Source organism: Schistocerca cancellata, chromosome 1 (genome assembly GCF_023864275.1).
Source record: "Schistocerca cancellata isolate TAMUIC-IGC-003103 chromosome 1, iqSchCanc2.1, whole genome shotgun sequence".
Taxonomy (NCBI): Eukaryota; Metazoa; Arthropoda; class Insecta; order Orthoptera; family Acrididae; genus Schistocerca; species Schistocerca cancellata.
In genome coordinates, this window is record NC_064626.1 from 1,092,854,731 (window position 1) to 1,092,874,499 (window position 19,769).

Sequence of the window (19,769 nt, forward strand, 5' to 3'; positions counted from 1 at the left end):
GAAAGGGCTCCCTGACTTCAAAATAAAATATATCGAAAACAAAGATCGATAGAGGAATGCAGTAAACGGTATGTTTATTGTGAAAGCTATAAGACGTTTATACAGCAGTTTGAAATAATAGTTACAAAAGCTGCTAACAGATGGCCTGTACGCTGTACAGCTCATATCAGCATACATAAGTGAAATAATCGTATGAAAACCATCTTTGCAAACAGTCACATCACAATGTTTTCAAAATGTTCACCATTGGCACTACAAATGTGGCGCAAACGAAGAATGAAATTCGCCATCACATTTCGTAGTGTCTCAGCCGAAATGGATTCACATGCCACAGAGATCGACGATTCAAGCTCGTCCAGCGTGGCGGGATGCTTCGGGTAGACCATGTCTTTCACTGTGCCCCACAAAAAAAAGTCACAGGGAGTCAAATCCGGCGAATATGGAGGCCAATCCATGCCTGCACCAGTAAATTTGGGATATTCAAAAGCAATGACTCGATTCCCGAAGTATTCCTCAAGAAAGCGAAACACTTGTTCGGTCCGATGTGGTCGGGCTCCATCTCGCATAAACCATTCAGTACCTGGTCGATCCTCTAACGCTTGCTGTGTGGCGACAAATTGTTCTAAAATTGCAACGTAACGTGCACCAATGACCGTTTCTCGGAGGAAAAAAGGGCCAATAATGCCTCTGCTGCACACTGCAGCCCAAACAGCAACTTTAGGAGAATACGGGGGTTTCGCTTCACACCAATATGGCTTTTCGGAACCCCAAATTCGCCAGTTCTGGTTATTCACGTATCCAATCAGGTGGAAGTGTGCTTCATCTGTAAACCAGATGCAGCCAACATCAAATCCTTCACTATCAATCATTGTGAGCATCTGATCAGCAAAGGCAACCCTTTGTTGCACAGCTCGTACGGGTATGGCCTGGTGCGTTTGAATTTTGAATGGAAACTTGTGTAGGCTCCAGACCCACGCAGTGCTACCCATAGGGAAGACCATCGTGTTTGGCTGTGGCTGTGGCGCATCGTACGGCTCTGGTGCATCGTGCTGCATCTGCAGCAGCAATTTGAACAACAGTTGGCACCACAGTGAGACAACGAACTGTTACAAATCGGTTATTTCAAGCACAGTTCCGAGCCAAGACGCCCTGTACCGTGCATTCCGCTGACCCCAAACTGCGGCCATTTCAGACATCAGTTGTGTCAAGCGAGAGCTCATTGGAGAGCAGGGTGGAGATCTGTTGTGTTTTCTGATGAATGTTGGTTCTGCCTCGGTGCTAGGGATTGCCGTGTGTTGGTTAGAAAGAGCCCAGTTGAGGGCCTGCAAACAACCTGTCTGCGTGCTGGACACACTGGACATACACCTGGAGTTATGGTCTGGGGTGCGATTTCGTATGACAGCAGGAGCAGTCTCGCTGTTATCCCACGCATTCTCACTGCAAATCTGTACGTTAGTCTGGTGGTTCGACCTCTTCCAGGTGGTGTTTTCCAACAGGATAACGCTCGCCGATATACTGCCGTTGCAACCCAACATGCCCTATAGAGGTGTCGACATGTCGTCTTGTCTTGGCGAATCACCAGATCTGTCTCCACTCGAGCCCATTCGAGACATTATCAGGCAACAACTCCAGCGTCATCCACAAACAGCATTAGCCGTCCCTGTGTTGAGCGAACAAGTGCAACGGGCATGGAACTCCATTCCTCAAACTGACGTCCAGCACCTGTACAAGAGAATCCATGCACATTTGCATGTTGCATACAATATTCTGGCAGTTACACCGTTTATTAATGTACCAGAATTTCACATTTGCGATAGCTTATGTGATGCTTCCATTAACCTGTGATCTTGCAATGTTAATTACTTAAATATGTTACGTAGACAAATGTATTCCCAAATTCCATTATTTGACATTAATTACTTTTGGCGTTGCGATTTTTTTTGTCATTGTATATTAAACTTCTATTACAGCACTGGCTAGGAGCGAAAGAGTACCAACGCAGAACACTCTTCCCTACACAGATTTAAAAACCAAAAGCTATATCTATAGATAAAAAGCGTTACGAAAATAAAGCCTACAGCAAATTGTTGGTTTCTTTGTGGACTGCCGAAACCTCATCACTGCATTTATGACAGGTACCGAATCGAATTGGGGAGAGAAGAAATTTACGCCAAAATTGACTGGAAGAAGGGATCGGTTAGTGGAACATATCCTGAGGCATTACTGATTAGTTTCGTAATGGAGGGAAATGCGAAGGGACAAAAGTCGTACAGAGGGAGCAAGGCTTGAGCACAGTGAGCAGGTTCAGCTGGATTTAGGTTGCACCAGCTACGTATAGATGAAGAGACTTGTTCAGGATAGCACGACAGACTAACGTAGAGACTGCATCAAATCATTCTTCGGACAGGAGCCCGCAATAACAGCATGGAGTATTAAAAGTTTCATTTCGTGTGGGACAGTTTGTAAATGTTATACTTCTACTGAAGCTACTATCAGGTCGGTGTAAGATGTGCATCGGTACACAAGTACAAATAATTCTGTAAATTTACTCCGTATTCAGTAGATGGCCGCCGTCTTATTTCATTTCGTCCAGCACAGAGGTGTACGGAGTGAGGACAAGTACAAGAGCAACGAGCAACAGATCGATAGGTGGCTGCTGATCCTCACCTAGGGCGACCAACATTTGATCATGCTTTTAACGAAGATGGGCACATCTGACAATGATTTTACGGTTAGTTTAAGGGAGATTTGGTTGCAATAAATTTCAGCTCCCAACTAGATCACATTTTTCTTGGAATGGGTGACAATGAAATCATAAACATTTTTTTTTTAAAATTGGCATATTTTGCTTACTTTTAGTCTATTATGTCTTACAGTATCATACTTTGGGGTAACTCCAGAAGCCGAGAGAAATTTCTTACAGTGGAAAAGCGTGTAATAATAGTCATTTGTGGTCTAAATTCAAGAACAGCATACCGAAACCCGTTCAAAGAGCTGGTTATACTAACTACTGCTTCTCAGTATATTCCTTCCTTAATGAAGTCTGTTTTAAGCAATACCTCTTCAATCCTACGAAGCTACTAATGTTTGGCACATCAGTTTCTTTGCGTTTTAAATCTTTAAAACTTTTACCCGACTTTCGTCTGTTTCTTGTTTCACTACGCCCATAGCACTTTCTGCACTAGAAATCTCTTCATATAGAATACCTTCATTTACAAAATTAATAGTAAATTGTTGTCCTATGATTTGTAATTGAAAGAATGTTGCCTGTAGTCGGCATTACTCCCACGAGCGACGCGGAAGTTAACGCTGACGTAAAACGCAGTACGTTAGGTTACCGTTGGAGACAATCGATTTTAACCAAGGATATTGTTGCTTCCGCTTATTCAAATGAACACATGACAGCGTTCAATCTTCTTGCTTCGTGGAGTTTTTACATCTTCATTTTCATTGCGAGAGCATATGATAACAATTGATTCAGTTCAGAAGCGAGTGCACACACGCTTGAACGCTGAATAGTATAGTTGCTACAAACACGGAAAGAAGTATACGCAAATCAGAAAATTTCGTGTTAACTGTCCTAGAGTCAAAAATGTTCAAATGTGTGTGAATTTCTAAGGGACCAAGCTGCTGAGGTCATCGGTCCCTAGACTTACACACTATTTAAACTAAGTTATGCTAAGAACAACACGCACACCCATGTCCGAGGGAGGACTCGAACCTCTGGCGGGATGGGCCGCGCACACCGTGACATGGGTCCTCAAGTCAACTGAGAAATAAATAATGTAACGAGTTTGGTTAAACATGAACGTTTATACAATCCGATTTCCTGAGTTCTTATTACTTCCGTGTGTTATTTATACAGTACCGTAGGTGCTGATCGGTACGAGGCGAGTGCATCCGTTGGTTGCCAGTACTGAGCGAGAAACGAGTAAAAATTCCCCTCTCGCGACGTCTCTAGACGCGTAGGCTGTGTCATTCTTTCTCCGCTCCCGGCGTTCCCTTGAGGCAAACCTTCTTCTTTCCGTAGAAGCATGAACAGAAAAAAAGACTGTACGTTGACAGCAATATCGATTACTACACGTAAACTTTTCGATACCTGTCAATCAGGAGGTCTGAACTATCAATAGTAGACTACTTCCCGGGATTCTACTTGTAAGCGTGGTCACTGAAGAAATATACGGGGGAAAGAGGCAGTTAATAAAGGAATCGGGAGGACAGAAAAACATTGGTGCTCCACGGGAGATGCTGGGAAGTGCGGGGGAGCTGGTCAGCCGACCCTCACCTGCTCCGTATCGCAGCTCCATGCGGCTGTGGGGGCGCGCGCGGACTCAGCGGCGGCCCGGGCCCCGCCACCGCGGCCGGCCGCAGAAGCCCCTCGCGGCGCCCTGCCGGGGATTACGGCTTACGTAAACAGCGTCACGCGCGCCCACACACCACACCACACCACACCGAGCCGTGGGGCGCCGCCCGGCGTTTAACGCCGCGCACTGCCCCGCCGAGTGTGGCAGGCGCTCTGCTGCGTCTCTTGCCAACTGCCCTAAGTCACCGCCTCCCACGCTACCTTCCGCCCAACAGTGAGCTCACGTGGATGCTGCGCACAGCATCTGCACAACTACGAGTAAACAGAAAGGTCTAATCTCGTCCGTAACCTAATCAGCATCTTCAGGCCGAGATCTAGGCAGGTTGTTAAGATCAACTTACATCTGCTTCTTTTATTCCCCCTAAGATATAACTTAAAACGAAAGAGGGTGCATACAAGTGGATTCGTTCCTGAGACAAAATGGAACGAGGGGGGAAAACCTTTCATTAATAATTGTGTTAAAATATACATCAGCTGTATCCGGCCATGCTTTACTGTGGTCCAGTCTATTGAAATGGAAAAGAAAGGAAAAAGAAAGCACACGTTTCTAATATATATGGTAACTGGATATACGTCCTACTCTCGTTCTCTCCCCCGTCTCTGTCCATCTCCCATTCCCCCTTTCTTTGTCCATCTCCTCCTACTTCTCCCTCTCCCTGTCCACCAGCTTCTCCTTCTGTCTCTGTCCACCTTCTAATCCGCCCTCTCTCTCCATATCCTCCTGCCTCCACTCTCCCCTCTGCCTCTGACCATCTTCTCCTCCCCTCCTCCTCTGTGCATCTCCTCCTTCCCGTTTTCTATGACCATTTCCTATTACCCCTCTCTGTCTATCTCCTCTTTTCCACTCTCTCTCACCATGAACCTTTTTCATTGCCACTGCAAATTCAGAGTCTTTAGTAATATTCTAATCATAAACTAATAATCCATAAACATGAGTACAACTTTCCTGTTTGTTAACAACGTTCTCCTGTTATTAAATTTACATAAATTTATGTATTACATATACTTGAAAATAGGTAAATAAAATACACGAGCGAATACCAATAGAATGTTGTATCATTTCAAAGCAATCGGTCAAAAACTTTCGGAGATTAACGATTTTGAACGAAACAACATTTACATTTTTACAGAGTTTCCACTTTTATTACATGTATACTAGATGGCGTTGCAGTAGGCCTATAAAAACTCGTAAGTATTCGAATGCAATGTTGTGCCAAAATTTCCAAGCAATCCGTGAACAACTTTCGGAGATATGAGATTATGAACAAATATCTACTTTTGTAGTTATATAGAACTGTATTGTAGTGTAACACAACAGTCACGACACTTCTGCTTATTTTTGTTATCACTGCGACAGCAGGGCTCCAAACGGACTCAAAGCTAATGTTCTGAACACGATATCGGATGAGTGCGAACATTATCGTTTATATTGATTTGTAACACAGTTTTACAATAAGAAGCGTATGATGACATGAAAATCGGCAGCAACTAAAAAATTACGCCATATTTGTCTTTCTTTAGTTTCTTGTGGATCCCATCAGGTATGAAGCGGTACATTAGATGCAGTTTATTTACGATTCTCTTGTCATCTATATATCTAATGAAGGCTGCCTTTTCTTTTAAGAAGACAAAATGATTAGTACATGGAAGAAGACCTGACCTTTTGCAGAAAGACGTCGTGTATGTCTAGTCAACAACGTGAAGTTTTCTTCATTACACTTCCAGCAACTTCAGTGACTGTGGAACGTAGGAAACTAATGAAATACAACACCTACATTACTGAAAGTACCGAATGAGTTACCACAACTGCGGCTGAAGGGGAATCCACACAACGTGACAATAAAACGTCAGAAGCAATAAAACTCTTTCCCAACAACAGGAGAAACCAACTCCACAATTGTTGCTATGTACATCTGACTACAAACGGCAAGGATCAACACATCGCTTTTGAAACAAAAATAATTACAGTTACAAAAATATTCGTGCATTATAAACTCGTTTGAAGTGTAAGAATGTGCGAATCATTAGATTCCGTACAAGGAAAGTGCCTATCATAATAAGAACGGACAACATAAACATACGCACTTCTCCATGCATAAAATGTGTGTGTGTGTGTGTGTGTGTGTGTGTGTCTGCCTCTTAATTTCAGCGGGATAAGTTACAATTATAAGCCTATTCGAAAGTATTTCTTCAAGATTCAGCTGTTTTACTCGCCGCTAGAGGCGTGTCGTTCCACGGTAACAATTTTCATAACAGGGAACCACGATGAGGAAACGTCGCAACTGCATATATTAGACTGTTGTGGTTGCTCCGTATTCGAACTGGGCTGACAAATTTTAGTTCCGTCAGGCTAGAACTGTTGCATGTATTTACAAAATTAGAAGAGACAGCAAGACGCAGTGTTCAACTATTTTTCACTCCTACTGGTTTTGTATGTCAAGGAAATGTATGTGATCTGATGAGAAAGTGCGCTTGAAACAGTTACCTTTAATTTAATTTGACATAAATTTTTGAAGTGAAAAATTACAATCGGCGTTTACGACTCGGAACAATTGTTTATTCATTGGAATTCCAACTTTTAATTCAGCTGTTTGAAGAAACTCCACGAAGCGGCAAATATTTAAATGTCCCCTACAGACAGTCAATATTATTGCGCAATAATATGTAGCACATCAAAAATTTCTGAAAAACTGTCGGCAGTATTGACAAGATCGCTGGCAATCCATGTACCAGTCTCTCGCGTGCAACAGTCTCTGGATATCTCTGTGTTCGCAGTTCGTTATTGTTGTATTGAAAATGAGTTCAAAACAATACGAAAGGGTTTTCTTATTAGAGTGCATCGAAATGTATAAATCTCTGCCGGCATTCTGGAAAGTTATGGCATTGGAGTACACAAACAGAAATATGAATCATATGATATGTTTCTTAGAAATACATAGAAAGGTACTCTACAGCCACGAAGGACGATATTTCCAAAAAAGGAAATAAAAAAATTAATACATGTGAAGTCCACGGGGCGAGAGAAAAAGACTCTAAAATTGGCATTTTGTACATAAATTCGTTGGTCGGTTTTGGGACGTCTTATACCACAAAAACTAAATTTTATAGGTCACACAAAAAACTTGTTATGTCCCAGATAAATGATAGTTATCTGTTACAAGTAGATTTCTTTGGCACTTAAAACCAACAAACTAACGTACGTTATGCATCAGTTGCTAAAGCCATAGTAATTGCATCGCAGCCATCAGCCAAGTAGTGCTACATTTGGTTAACGACGAGGTTTATCGGAACCATCACCACGTAAAAAGTTATAATCTTTTTTCGTTTACCCTCAATTCTCTCCCTCATGAATGATCTTCAACGCTCCTTGAACCGAATTTCGATCCACCTTTTTCTTCGGCTTGCAACAAAGTAGTGCAATTATTAACAAAGCAGCAGCGTTTTTATCGTCCAACATTCCTAAACAGAATATTGTGGCATAATATTATCGATCGTCTAGAGAGCGCTTAACATTACGCAGTCAGATGCTTACTTAGAGTCACCTTGGCATACTTTATGCCGGCCAAAATAGTCTTTCCAGGGCGTTTTCTTTTCGATATTAGCGATTTTCTGTCCCATTCTAATCGCGTGGAGATCTTATTGCGCTTCTTTGGAACGCAATCGATGTTACTTTTCTTTTTGTTAAACATTCTCCTTCCATTATAAACTACTGATTTTTATTATCTGTGCCATTAATTGACTAAGAAATCACAATCCTTAACAAATTTCGGGGGCTGATCTGACATCGCGAAATCGGAGGGTCGGCAGCGCATCCTCGATGACGGCAGACAACAGATCCAGCGAGATCAGGGTGATTTAGCCCAAGTTGGTGTTGCTATTCGGCATCAGTTCTGCATTTACATCGGGGAACTAATAGCTATTTGAATGAGTTGTTAGTCGAACAAACGGACTTAACACATTTATCAAAGTACAAGTGAGTAGTTTTGTGCTCTTGGAAACTGGAATGTTATCATGTGATTTTTCTGCCTTCAGGACTCTGAACCAATTCCAAAACTTCGATAATTAGTATCAAAGTGGTGCCTTCATAACCTTTGTCTTCTGGCAGTTACCTTCCGCGTTGTCCATCTTTACCGCCCTGATCTCAACTCGTATCTGCATTTTAGCTATCAGAAACGTTGTACGACGTAACACCTAAGTAGTTTGTGCTCATAAACTTCCGCACTTCGTAACAAAAACGCTGTCTTGACAATGCAAAATAACAAAATTACCGTCAAAGTTTTAAAAAAACGTTGTGTATTCCAAACTTTATTCTAAAGAACAGTACGACAGATTTATGCGGGAAGAAGTAACGTTCTTTACCCCTGCTTAAAATACACGCACTCTCAATTTTAACAGTATACCTTTATGTAGTGCATGATGTTCTTCAGACTCACTGTCGGAGGAGTGATGAACATTTCAGCCACGTTCTTCCATCGATTTAACAAACCCATGGTAAAATGTGCAGCACTTTGAATTCTCTTTCTTTCTTCCGTTAATTGATCTTGTTAAGTACTCCACATTAATCCAAGCCGGTTATCCTTTTCTTGCTTGATGCGTCTTCTATTTAATCCATCAGCTAATTTCTTTTAAGATCATGAGTAAGACACTGCAGTCATTCTACAGACGTGTTGGGAGCTGTCAACTTTCGGCCTCATGACTTACCAGTAACTTTTGATCAAGGTTTACTTCCCCTAGCCTTTGGTAAGCCAGTCACCTAACTACAAGGAAGCAGATGCTTAATTTTGCTTCGTTTTTGTTTCCTTTGTGAATTCAACATTAGAGGACACTGTGTAAAAGATGGTTGGTTGGTTTAAAAGAGGGGGGAAGGGCGCAAAATGAGTCTAGACGATTTGCGCCAAAATAATAAATCGAGGTCTGCAAATTATTGCTGAAAATCTGTTATCTGAAAAACAAAATGGTTTCAGAAAAGCGAGATTCTGCACTGGTGCTTTCACACTTAATCAAGTTATAGAGAAACAAAGAGTTCAAGAAGGAAACACAACATCGCATTTATAGACTTAATAGGCAAAAAACTGTTATGGAACATATTAGACAAGAAAGAATATTCTCCATAAATGTACAAACATAATACAGACTAACCATGCTGCATCAGAAGACATACCTATAAATCAAGTGGTCCCGACAAGGGTTTAGTTACCACCCACACTTTTTATATATGTATATATGTTGACTATATGACTGAGACATGAAACAGTATCTTGGTCCAGGCTTGAGATTATCACTATCATATTTTTTAATAAAATGCTTTTTGAAGATGATCTTGTCGTCGTACAGGACAGCGAAATTTCGATACAAAGATCCATCCACAGGCTTAACCAGATGTCTAACGAAAATAATATGGAAATATCTATTCCAAAAATAAGAGTTATGGCTTTCAAAGGGGCAAAGACATTGAGGACTAAGGTCACAATAGGAAACAAAACAATTGAACAAGTTAGTCACTTCAGTTACATGGGAAATAATACAAACTACCAGAATGAACTCGACATGGACAACAAATTGAAGAAACATCAATTGATATGCAAACAATCACTAGAACATTGAGAAACATAGGAAACACAAAAGAATCTTTTTTATCGGGTGATTGCCGCCCCTACTTTGCTATTTGAACTTGGACAATCGCTAAAAAGCAATAAACTAGAATCTAAGCGATAGAAATGAAATTTCTAAGAGGACTGAAGGGCTGCACAAGATTAGATAGACTAAAGAACGAATGTAAGAGTAGAGCTTGGGATGTATGCTATAAATGAGAAGATCAAGTCGTAACAACAAAGCTGGCTAGAACAACTACGTAAAATTCCAGATTCGAGACTACCAATACAAGCATTACATTTCAGAGCTTTAGCGACCAGATCGGTAGGAAGACCAAGAAAGAAATGGCTGGATATTTAGATGACGGAACTGACCTATGGCATAGACCATGATGGAAGAAGAAGAAGAAGAAGAAGAAGAAGAAGAAGAAGACGAGGAGGAAGAAAAAGAATGGAAAATATTCAAGAAGAGATCTGATGGCAGTTTTGTTACCAACGTCTTCCGTCGATCAACTACGTTTAACAAGTACTCTTCAAGTGAATATCAGTCTAGTCCGCAACCAGATTCATGAAGTCATTCAGATCAAGTAGTTTGACATTGATATCCCTAAATATTTAACCATTGCGATGATCCCATTTCTCAAACCGAAGGTTGGTTTGAACACTACAGTGCTTTACTACACATGGTCCTATAGGAGGTAGTATGGCCTTTCATTAGTCCGACGTTTGAACATTCTTACCCAGTGAGTTATTGAGGGCGTACACTGAGGTGACAAAAGTCATGGGACAGCGAGAACCACATATACAGATGACGGTGGTGGTGGTGATGATTGATTTGTGGGGCGCTAGACTGCGCAGTCATCAGCGCCCGTACAAAGTCCCAATTTTTTCACATTCCAAGGTTTTTCACAGATCAATCTAGTCACTGTCACGAATGATGATGAAGACAACACAGACACCCAGTCGCCAAGCAGAGAAAATCCCCAACCCTACCGGAAATCGAACCTGGTACCCCATGATCCAGAGGTAGCAACGCTAGCCACTAGACCACGAGCTGCGGACAGATGACGGTAGTATCACGTACGCAAGATATAAACGGGCAGTGCATTGGCCGAGCTGTCATTTAAACTCAGGTGATTCACGTGAAATGGTTTCCGATGTGATTACTGCCGCATGATGGGAATTAACAGTCTTTGAACGCGGAATGGTAGTTGCAGCTAGACTCAAAGGACATTCCATTTCGGAAATCGTACGGGAATTCAATATTCTGAGATCCACAGTGTCAAGAATGTGCCGAGAATACCAAATTTCAGGCATTACTTCTCACCAAAAACAACGCAGTGGCCGACGGCCTTCAGTTAACGACCGAGAGCAGCGGCGTTTGCGTTGAGATGTCAGTGATAACAGACAAGCAACACTGCGTCACTAACCGCAGAAATCAATGTTAGAAGTAGGATGAATGTATACGTCAGTGCGGCGAAATTTGGTATGGGGTATGGCAGCAGACGACCTAAGCGAGTGCCTCTGCTAAAAGCACATCACATGCAGCGCTTCTTCTGGGATCGTGTCCATTCGGGTGGACCCTAGACGATTGGAAAGACTAGTCCGGATTTTAAATATTCATCACGAAACCATGGGCCCAAGATGTCAAACAAGACACGGTGCAAGCTGGTGGCGGCTCCATAATGGTGTGGGCTGTGTCTGTATGGAATGGACTGGGTCCCCTGGTCCATTCATTGTCTGGAAATGGTTATGTTCGGCTACTTGGAGACCATTTGCATCCATTCATGGACTTCATTTCCCAGACAACGACAGGAATTTTTATGGATGACAGTGTCCCTTGTCACCGGGTTACAATTGTTTGCGGTTTGTTTGAAGAAATTTTTGGACAGTTCGAGCGAATGATATGGCTACCCAAATCGCTCGACATGGATCCCATCGAACGTTTATGGGACATGTTCGGGAGGTTAGTTCTTGCACAAAATCATGCAACGGCAACACTTTCGCAATTATAGACGTCTACAGAAGCAGCAATGACTCAGTATTTCTGTAGGGGACTTCCAACAACTTGTTGAGTGCATGCCACGTCGAGTTGCTGGACTAAACCGGGCAAAAGGTTCGTCATAGCTTAACAAACCACGATGCAACTCAACATTTTTCACATCGATTAATCATTGCTACTAGCGAAACAAGCGATAAGAGAAAATAAGCCTAGGGCCGATCGAAGATTGAGCCTAGGGTTTGTGCTGCTGAAACTTCCCCTTTGTGTGTAAAAAAAAAAAAAATAAATAAATAAATAAATAAAAATAATGACAGTGCTGGAAAAACTCTTACGTTATTTGATTTTCAAACTGCAGAGCAAAACTGAACGTACTCAGACAGTTCTCTCTTTACTTATTCTGATCATCACTGAACTGACACACAATATTTTTAGTGCAACGGAATCTTACTTTCAATAATCCCTACAAAAGAATGCCCCTGACTAACAATAACCTATACCTTTCATGAATCACTTACCTCACAAAAATCTTCGTTACTCGAACTACTGCAATACAGCGAGCTCCAATACTGCCAGCTAAATAAAAGATTCAAACTACTGAAGGCACTAACTACTGATAGGCATAGTTAGCAAATCAAAGATTTTGATGGGGAACAAACAATGTATTTACCTTAATAGTGTTCAAAAGTGTGTATATATATATCAGTTCATCATATCCTTTTTCTGGCGGACACACGTGCAGATCGTCCGCTCATAGTAACCTCTCAAAACTCTGGCATCTCTCCCCCCACATCCACGGCTCACCTCCAACTGCCCAACGCTACGCGCTGTTAACATCCAACTGTCCAACGCTACACTAGCGAATATTCCAACAATGAGTCCAAGCAGCCAGAGGCTGCACACAGCGCAGTCAGCGATTTTCATACAGAGCACTACGTGGCGTTACCAACATAAAAACCTGAACAGCCTACTTACATAGTGACACATACGAACTTACTTACCAAGTAACATTTGTTTTTCTTGTTGGGTTTTATTCGCACATAAGCAGATTGGACTAAATTAAAAATGTTCCTTGAACGAAACTAGATATTCCTTCTTAAAACGACTACAACCAAACGACCATGAACACCGCTGATCAGCTCTACTTTCGACATATTAATGGGGCGCGTGTCATTTACCGATAAGCATTATTCTGAGTTTCCTAAATTTGTTTTAAAAACCACACGTACGGTAACATACGTGCTGTTCGTTTCAGGAAACATGCAGGGGGTTTTGTGATTGTTTTTACTCTATTTTTAGTGTGGGAGCGCAGGGACAGAAGAGGGAAAGCAAAGGGTGCAACACGTGGCCCGTGTCGACTGTGGTGGTTTGCTTGTCTGCCTACTCACCAGTAACATCAAAATGGAACACAAAAAGTGATAAACAAAAATGGCTCTGAGCACTATGGGACTTAACATCTGTGGTCATCAGTCCCCTAGAACTTAGACCTACTTAAACCTAACTAACCTAAGGACATCACACACATCCATGCCCGAGGCAGGATTCGAAATTGCGACCGTAGCAGTCGCGCGGTTCCGGACTGAGCGCCTGGAACCGCTAGACCACCGCGGCCGACAAAAGTGATAAACAAACCACTTTTAGAATCCAGCTAAATTCTACTTCCTGATCTTGATCTAAAACTGAACAGCTTTACTAAGAACATGGTGAAAGACATCGGTAAGACTGGCAAACATTACCGTATCTGCATAAATTTTCCATCTCTCTGTAAAGCCAAATTAAAGGAAGGCTTATCGTTGTCCTGTGTATATTCAAATTGATCAAGGATTAAAATCTCAATAACATTGTAGTAAGTGATGAGAAATTTAGCTGTTGTTTCTCTGTGAATCCTTGTTAGATAATTACTATTGGACACTCATAAAGCATCTTTAGGAACAGCAATATCCTGTGATCATTGATCGACACATTATTCAGACGATTTGCAGCTTTTATTTCCCATTTATAATAAATGACTTCCTTTATAATAAAAAATGACCTGTTTCCTGTGTGCTGAATTATCACGGAAACTTGTTAACTCTGTATCAAGTTAGAAACATCAGCTGTGGGCAATTACAGATTTAAAACATCTCCAATGAATTTTGTGGCAACTAAATAGGTGGCTACAGTTAACTTTCTACGTAACTTCCACTGTTTTCTACTTACTTCAGCACAGGCTGAAAACAGCAACTGCTCTCAAAAAATGGATGAGCAGCAGCTAAGGATTGCAAGTGCAGTCTCGTAACTAGTGCAATAGTTTCCATATTCCGGGAATTAAGTATTGCAACGCAGTACAAACAGCGTACAAAATGGGAAAAAGAAATTTGTAGATGAAATGTCATTTCCAATAATTAACGTAGTGTTGACTATCCCTCAGTCTCACGTAAGAGAATTGCTGCTTTCCCAATGTAAGTAAATGATATTTGTCAGAGAGAAGATAGCTCACGATGCAATGTCGCACAGTCAACGAAAGTCCCTAAAGTTTTGATTGGCGCGTTACCAAGAAAGAAGTAACAGATGAGAAAGTTCACATATTAATCACGGCAACTGAAAATGGTATAAGATAAATGGCTACCTGGATCTTAAAGTAAAAAATTAAAATCCCAGATGTCACTGGCAGTCCACTGCTATTCCACTGCCAGGTCACATCGAAATACGGCAACGAAAATAATAATAAAGGTTTAATCTCCCAACTTAACAGTTGATTCAATTTGGTTTGAACCCAATCTAAAATTTATTTGCTCTGAAACCTGTTGCTGTCTAACTTTATGTGAGGATCCCATTACCCTGGCAATGCTCGGACATACTCGTAAGATATTTAATCTGATCCATCAAAGGCTTTGCGATAAAAAACAAGTGACCTGCTACACAGTTACCTCCCCTGAAACGACGAGTCAAATCCTCATCAGTCATCTTCCTGTCTAAATACCTAATATCCGTTTTATCGGCAGTCACAAAACGACGCATAACAGTTCAGCTTATCAGTCGGGAGAGAACTACGCAAATTTGGCTATTGTTATTAAGACGTTAAGACTGCAGGACCTTTGCTGTTACGTAAACTAAGATCGACCAAGACATGATATCTGCAGTAGCGAACTACGAGGACGAGTCAAATGAAAACTATAAATCCGTAACACTGTTGGTCCCTAGCTCAAGTTGCTTACTTGGCAATCATTGATACGCTATACCTATGCCGGTATCTGTACATTTAGTCAACATCTCGAACACTGTTAGATACTTGCATACCAGCTTACAGGTTACTGGCAGCATCTTCGCTTGTTTTATTATGCCTTTACAGTTTCCATTTTTTCAGTCTCTTATTTTCATAAAAACGTAATAGCAAATAATGCACCTCAGCTGAAAAATTATGCGACTTATCTTTGTGACTAGTCGTTTAGGTATCGTCCCAGCACGAAGCACCAGTACATTTGCGTCAAATATGAGCGAAAGCGTCGTTACCGAGATAGAGCTGGAAATATTTTGTTAATCAATCAGAGTTATTTACAAACGCCACAGAATACTTCAGTCACAATGGCAGAACCGATAACTGAAGGCATCTCCTTCCGAAAACGAGCAATTTTCTTTGTTACGCAGCATCTCGTTCCACATTGATCAGTATTTTACAAATCACATCACAGTTTGGGTCATAAGCGAATTTTTTGTATGTGTAGATACTTGTGGATATGTGGATGATGATCACTGACCACTAAAGTAAGATAAATGTGAGACGGTAGCGCTCGAAATTTCTATTTGTTAGGGCTTTTGGACGTGGATGATTCCGTTTTAACGCTGGTATGGGATGATGTCACCTCTTGACTTCTTGAAAGAATAGTGGTTTCGTTCTCCTGAAATGAGTTCCGGGAAAAATAGTAAATGAACAACATTGGCCACATCAAAGTCAACATCTCTCACATTTAATCCCAGCAAGCTCGTATAGTAACGCCCCGAATTCGCAGTCATTTTGTGCTACATGTTGCAAAATTTGTTGTCACGGGCTTCCTGGGACGATAGCGACATACATGTGCTGTACATGACGGGCGAGTCATCGGCTTCACTCCGTATACCCATTAACAAAGACACTTTCACATATAATAGCGTTTCAGTTTTTTCTGGATATATTGCCCAAAAATTACACTAAAAGTAATTCCTATCCTGCAGTTCTGGTCAACGTTATCTAAATGTTTCCCTTGGTTGTAAAGCAAGTGCCGGACCTGCAAAGCCCTTCCTCAGTATCGCCATTACCACCTCGCCTGGTATTTGGTTGAAAGGAATCGGTACTCTGTAATGGGCCGCGTCTGGAGTAGACTCCCTCTGTCTGGAGTAGAAATTTTCAAACATCACTATCAGCCACAAAAGAACATCGACTGCCAAGTGAACCCTGTGCAGCTTGCACCCGTCGTTCTTCCTCTGTCAGTACCCAAGTAAAATAAATATATTGATATTAATCTCCATGAGATATAGTGCCGTCACAAAATAAAGAACAATAGACCTCTTATCAGTCGAAACGAAGAAATAATCCATGAACGTGCAAGTGGACGCTTTCACTGCAGACCGCTGATGATTTTTATTTCAGTAAAACGAAGCGCTTTTGGTGGCAAAAACACGCGTTTTCTTGTAGTTGCAAAGACGGATTTAAATTACCCTCAATAATTGTGAAGCAACTACGTACAATATGGTCACTCAAATGAATTTAATCACATCAGCCATTGTGTAAAACAAACCGGAAGAAAGGAATATGAGGTTGTACGCCCGTTGACGAGATGATTAGAGATTACAAACTCGCTGTGGACGAAGATGGAGGAAATAATTCGCCTGGGCCCTTTTCTACAGGACCACTTGGGCAGTTCGCCTTTCGTGATCCAGGAAAGCCACGGAAACCGTGGTCAGGAAGAGTGAACGGGCATTTGAAAGTAGCTCCTCTCAGCCGTTAGTGCGGTGCCTTAGGACTGCGCCACCTCAGTCTCAGTGTAACACAACAAAAATGCAGTTTTCCTTCGAGGCATTTTAAAGAGATGATACTGCCGCTTCGCAGTGAAAGTAGAAAAACATGTAAAGTGTGAAAATGCAGAAATATACTGACAGCAGCGACCAGAAGCTGCAGTGCTTTTTTCGTTAAGGAGTATAAAAGAAATCGTCAGCAACCACTTCCAAAATCAGTTGTTAATTTATAAAATCTTTTTGGTGCATTTATATTACAGTCACCCAAGAAACGGTTTATTCGCAGCACATACTTTTTTTCATCTAAACTGTTGCACTGATAGTCCTGTCTATTCCCCCAACTTCCGCCATACAATTTCAGCATCAAACAGAAGATGCCGTTTAACATTTTTAAAGCTGTTTAAAGGAAAATGTTACTTCCGCCCCTCTCCACACAAACACACACACACACACACACACACACACACACACACACACACACATATAAGAAATTTAAGCTTCGTCAATCTTAGCAGCAAGACCATCGCCGAGAGGCAAACTGGAATCTGGCGCTAATTGAAACAACTGTGTCTTAAATTTATCACTGTCGCAGTTATGAAGGATGTAGCCATTAAACCCACAGTGTCGTAAATAATCCAAGGAGAAGTATTTTAGTTGGACTGTTTAGTGGTATTTTCCACGGAAACGTTATTCAGCTGCGTTTGATACGAGGTCTAAACGCACTGCCTTCACGTCCAATTGCCGAGCAGGATACGCCTGCCAACGAGTAGTTATGCAATCTGCACAACCCCACTGCGTTGCAGACAGCGTACGTGCAAGTACTGTATGTAGTCAATCTGTTTCCTGCGGATTAAACTCTTTCTGTTGGTCTTTATTTTGTTGTAACACAGACTTTGAAATGAAATATCTCTAATCTCTTAAACCTTGAATGCAAGTAACAAAATCGCCCTTGAACGTATTATCTCTCATTAATTCTTAACGAAAGAACGAAAGCCGAAATGAAAGATACTAAAATAAGTGATTGCGGGATAGAAAATAGCCGGAATCGTTCAGCAAAGGAAAGCAGCATGACCTGATGAGATAGCTGTACGATTCTAGATAGTTGCTTATCTCACATGAAGTCAAAGGTAACCAACGAGAAAGTACTTCAGTGTGGTTGTAAGACTCCCGATATCTTGACCTCCATTAAAGCCACAGAAACAGTCTTTTTATGCCCATCTTACTGAGCGAGAAATATAGCCTCATGCCACTTATCACTGAAGGAAACTTGGAAGCGAAAGTTTAATAAGGGCGGAGAAGAGGTTTTTAGTCGCTAAATCTCAAACACTGGACACGTGAAGAAGGCATACCATCATCATGACTGGAACAACTGAAGACTGAGAAAGATCCTTCATTAATGTCAACAACATTCGGTGACAAGACGGCACTTACAGCAGTAATGATGGTGGTGGTGGTGGTGGTGGTGGTGGTGGTGGTGGTGGTGGTGGTGAAGAAATGGAAGAACGAAATTTTCTTAGATACACTGATACTATCGTGCCGTTTACTTACGTTACATTTCTGTCAGAAAGTATATTTACCGCACAGAAATACATAATATGATATTTTGTGTCGGTTATACAAACTTGGCAGCAATCTGACCGTAGCTGTATAAGATTTGAGGATCATGTGAATTAATAGAAGTCCGTGCGACCTCTCATTCCGGACTCTTCCTTGCTTTAGCGATGTTCTACTGAGATTTTTAAAAACAAAGATCAGATCTATTGCATAGTATGTATCGAATCTAATAAAATGATACAGTATCATTGAGATGTTATCTTTGTTAAGCTGCTTTAATTAATTTTCTTCGAGTCCGCGATCGCTTAGCTCTTTCGTATAACAGTTTCCAAATAAAATAATACAGAATATTTCGTTACCTTTCTGTTATCTTTGATTTTAATACAATTATTTCAACACGTCCTATTTCAGTTACATACTACCACCAATTGCTGCACATGTTTCTAGAATGAAAGGCTGTGGCTAAGCCATGTCTCCGCAATATCCTTTCTTCCAGGAGTGCTAGTTCTGCAAGGTTCGCAGGAGAGCTTCGGTGAAGTTTGGAAGGTAGGAAACGAGGTACTGGCGGAATTGAAGCTGTGAGGACGGGGCCTGAGTCGTGCTTGGGTAGCTCAGTCGGTAGAGCACTTGCCCGCGAAAGGCAAAGGTCACGAGTTCGAGTCTCGGTCCGGCACACAGTTTTAATCTGCCAGGAAGTTTCTGTGCTGCATATGTCTTCGTTTCCCAGCGATATTAAATTTTGTCGATTTCTTTTTAAATAAATAACGTTTATTGAACTTTCCAGGCTACCACTCGCTCAAACCGATCGTGATTTAGGTAAGTTCGATTATCTGTAATCTTGTTTGATTTCACTGCAATAGAAAACTAAGGAAGTATTCTTCGGATTAAAGCACAGGAAAAATTAAGAACTATAGAAAGAGGAGGAATGGCGATTCTATTAGTGTTTAACGGAATAAAAATGAAATACAAAGGAGGAGACATTCTGGTAAGAAAAGAACCCAACAGCGGCGTATTTTCACTTCTATCTAGCGGAAAGGTACTCCATCAAAAAGAACAAATGCGAACTGAAGTGTTTTCTATACGCAGCGTGTAGAATATAACCGAAACGATTACACCTACGATTTTGATCCACTAAAAAAAAAACCAAACCGAACACTCGCCACAATGGGACCGTAGAACACGCTTTAAGAAGATTATTCCGCTGGGAAACGAGACGAGCAGTCCCTGTTTCGTAGAAAGCGTTTGGCCGCTGACGGATCCGTCCCGCACCCACTTGCGCATTTCCTCGTCC

At 41.4% G+C, this 19,769-nt stretch overlaps 1 protein-coding gene across 5 annotated transcripts in view; it reads right to left on the reverse strand.

The window, feature by feature from the left end:
* LOC126091487 (skin secretory protein xP2-like) overlaps positions 1–19,769 on the reverse strand; it is a 586,258-nt gene that overhangs the window by 35,178 nt on the left and 531,311 nt on the right. Inside the window, exon 1 of one of the 5 annotated variants that reach the window (XM_049907068.1) lies at positions 4,286–4,318. The exons of the other annotated variants lie outside the window; for them this stretch is intronic. Within the exon in view, the coding sequence (XP_049763025.1) occupies positions 4,286–4,307 (22 nt within the window). The 5' untranslated portion in view covers positions 4,308–4,318. Of the gene's footprint in view, positions 1–4,285; positions 4,319–19,769 lie in introns of those variants that run through there. 5 annotated transcript variants of the gene reach the window in all.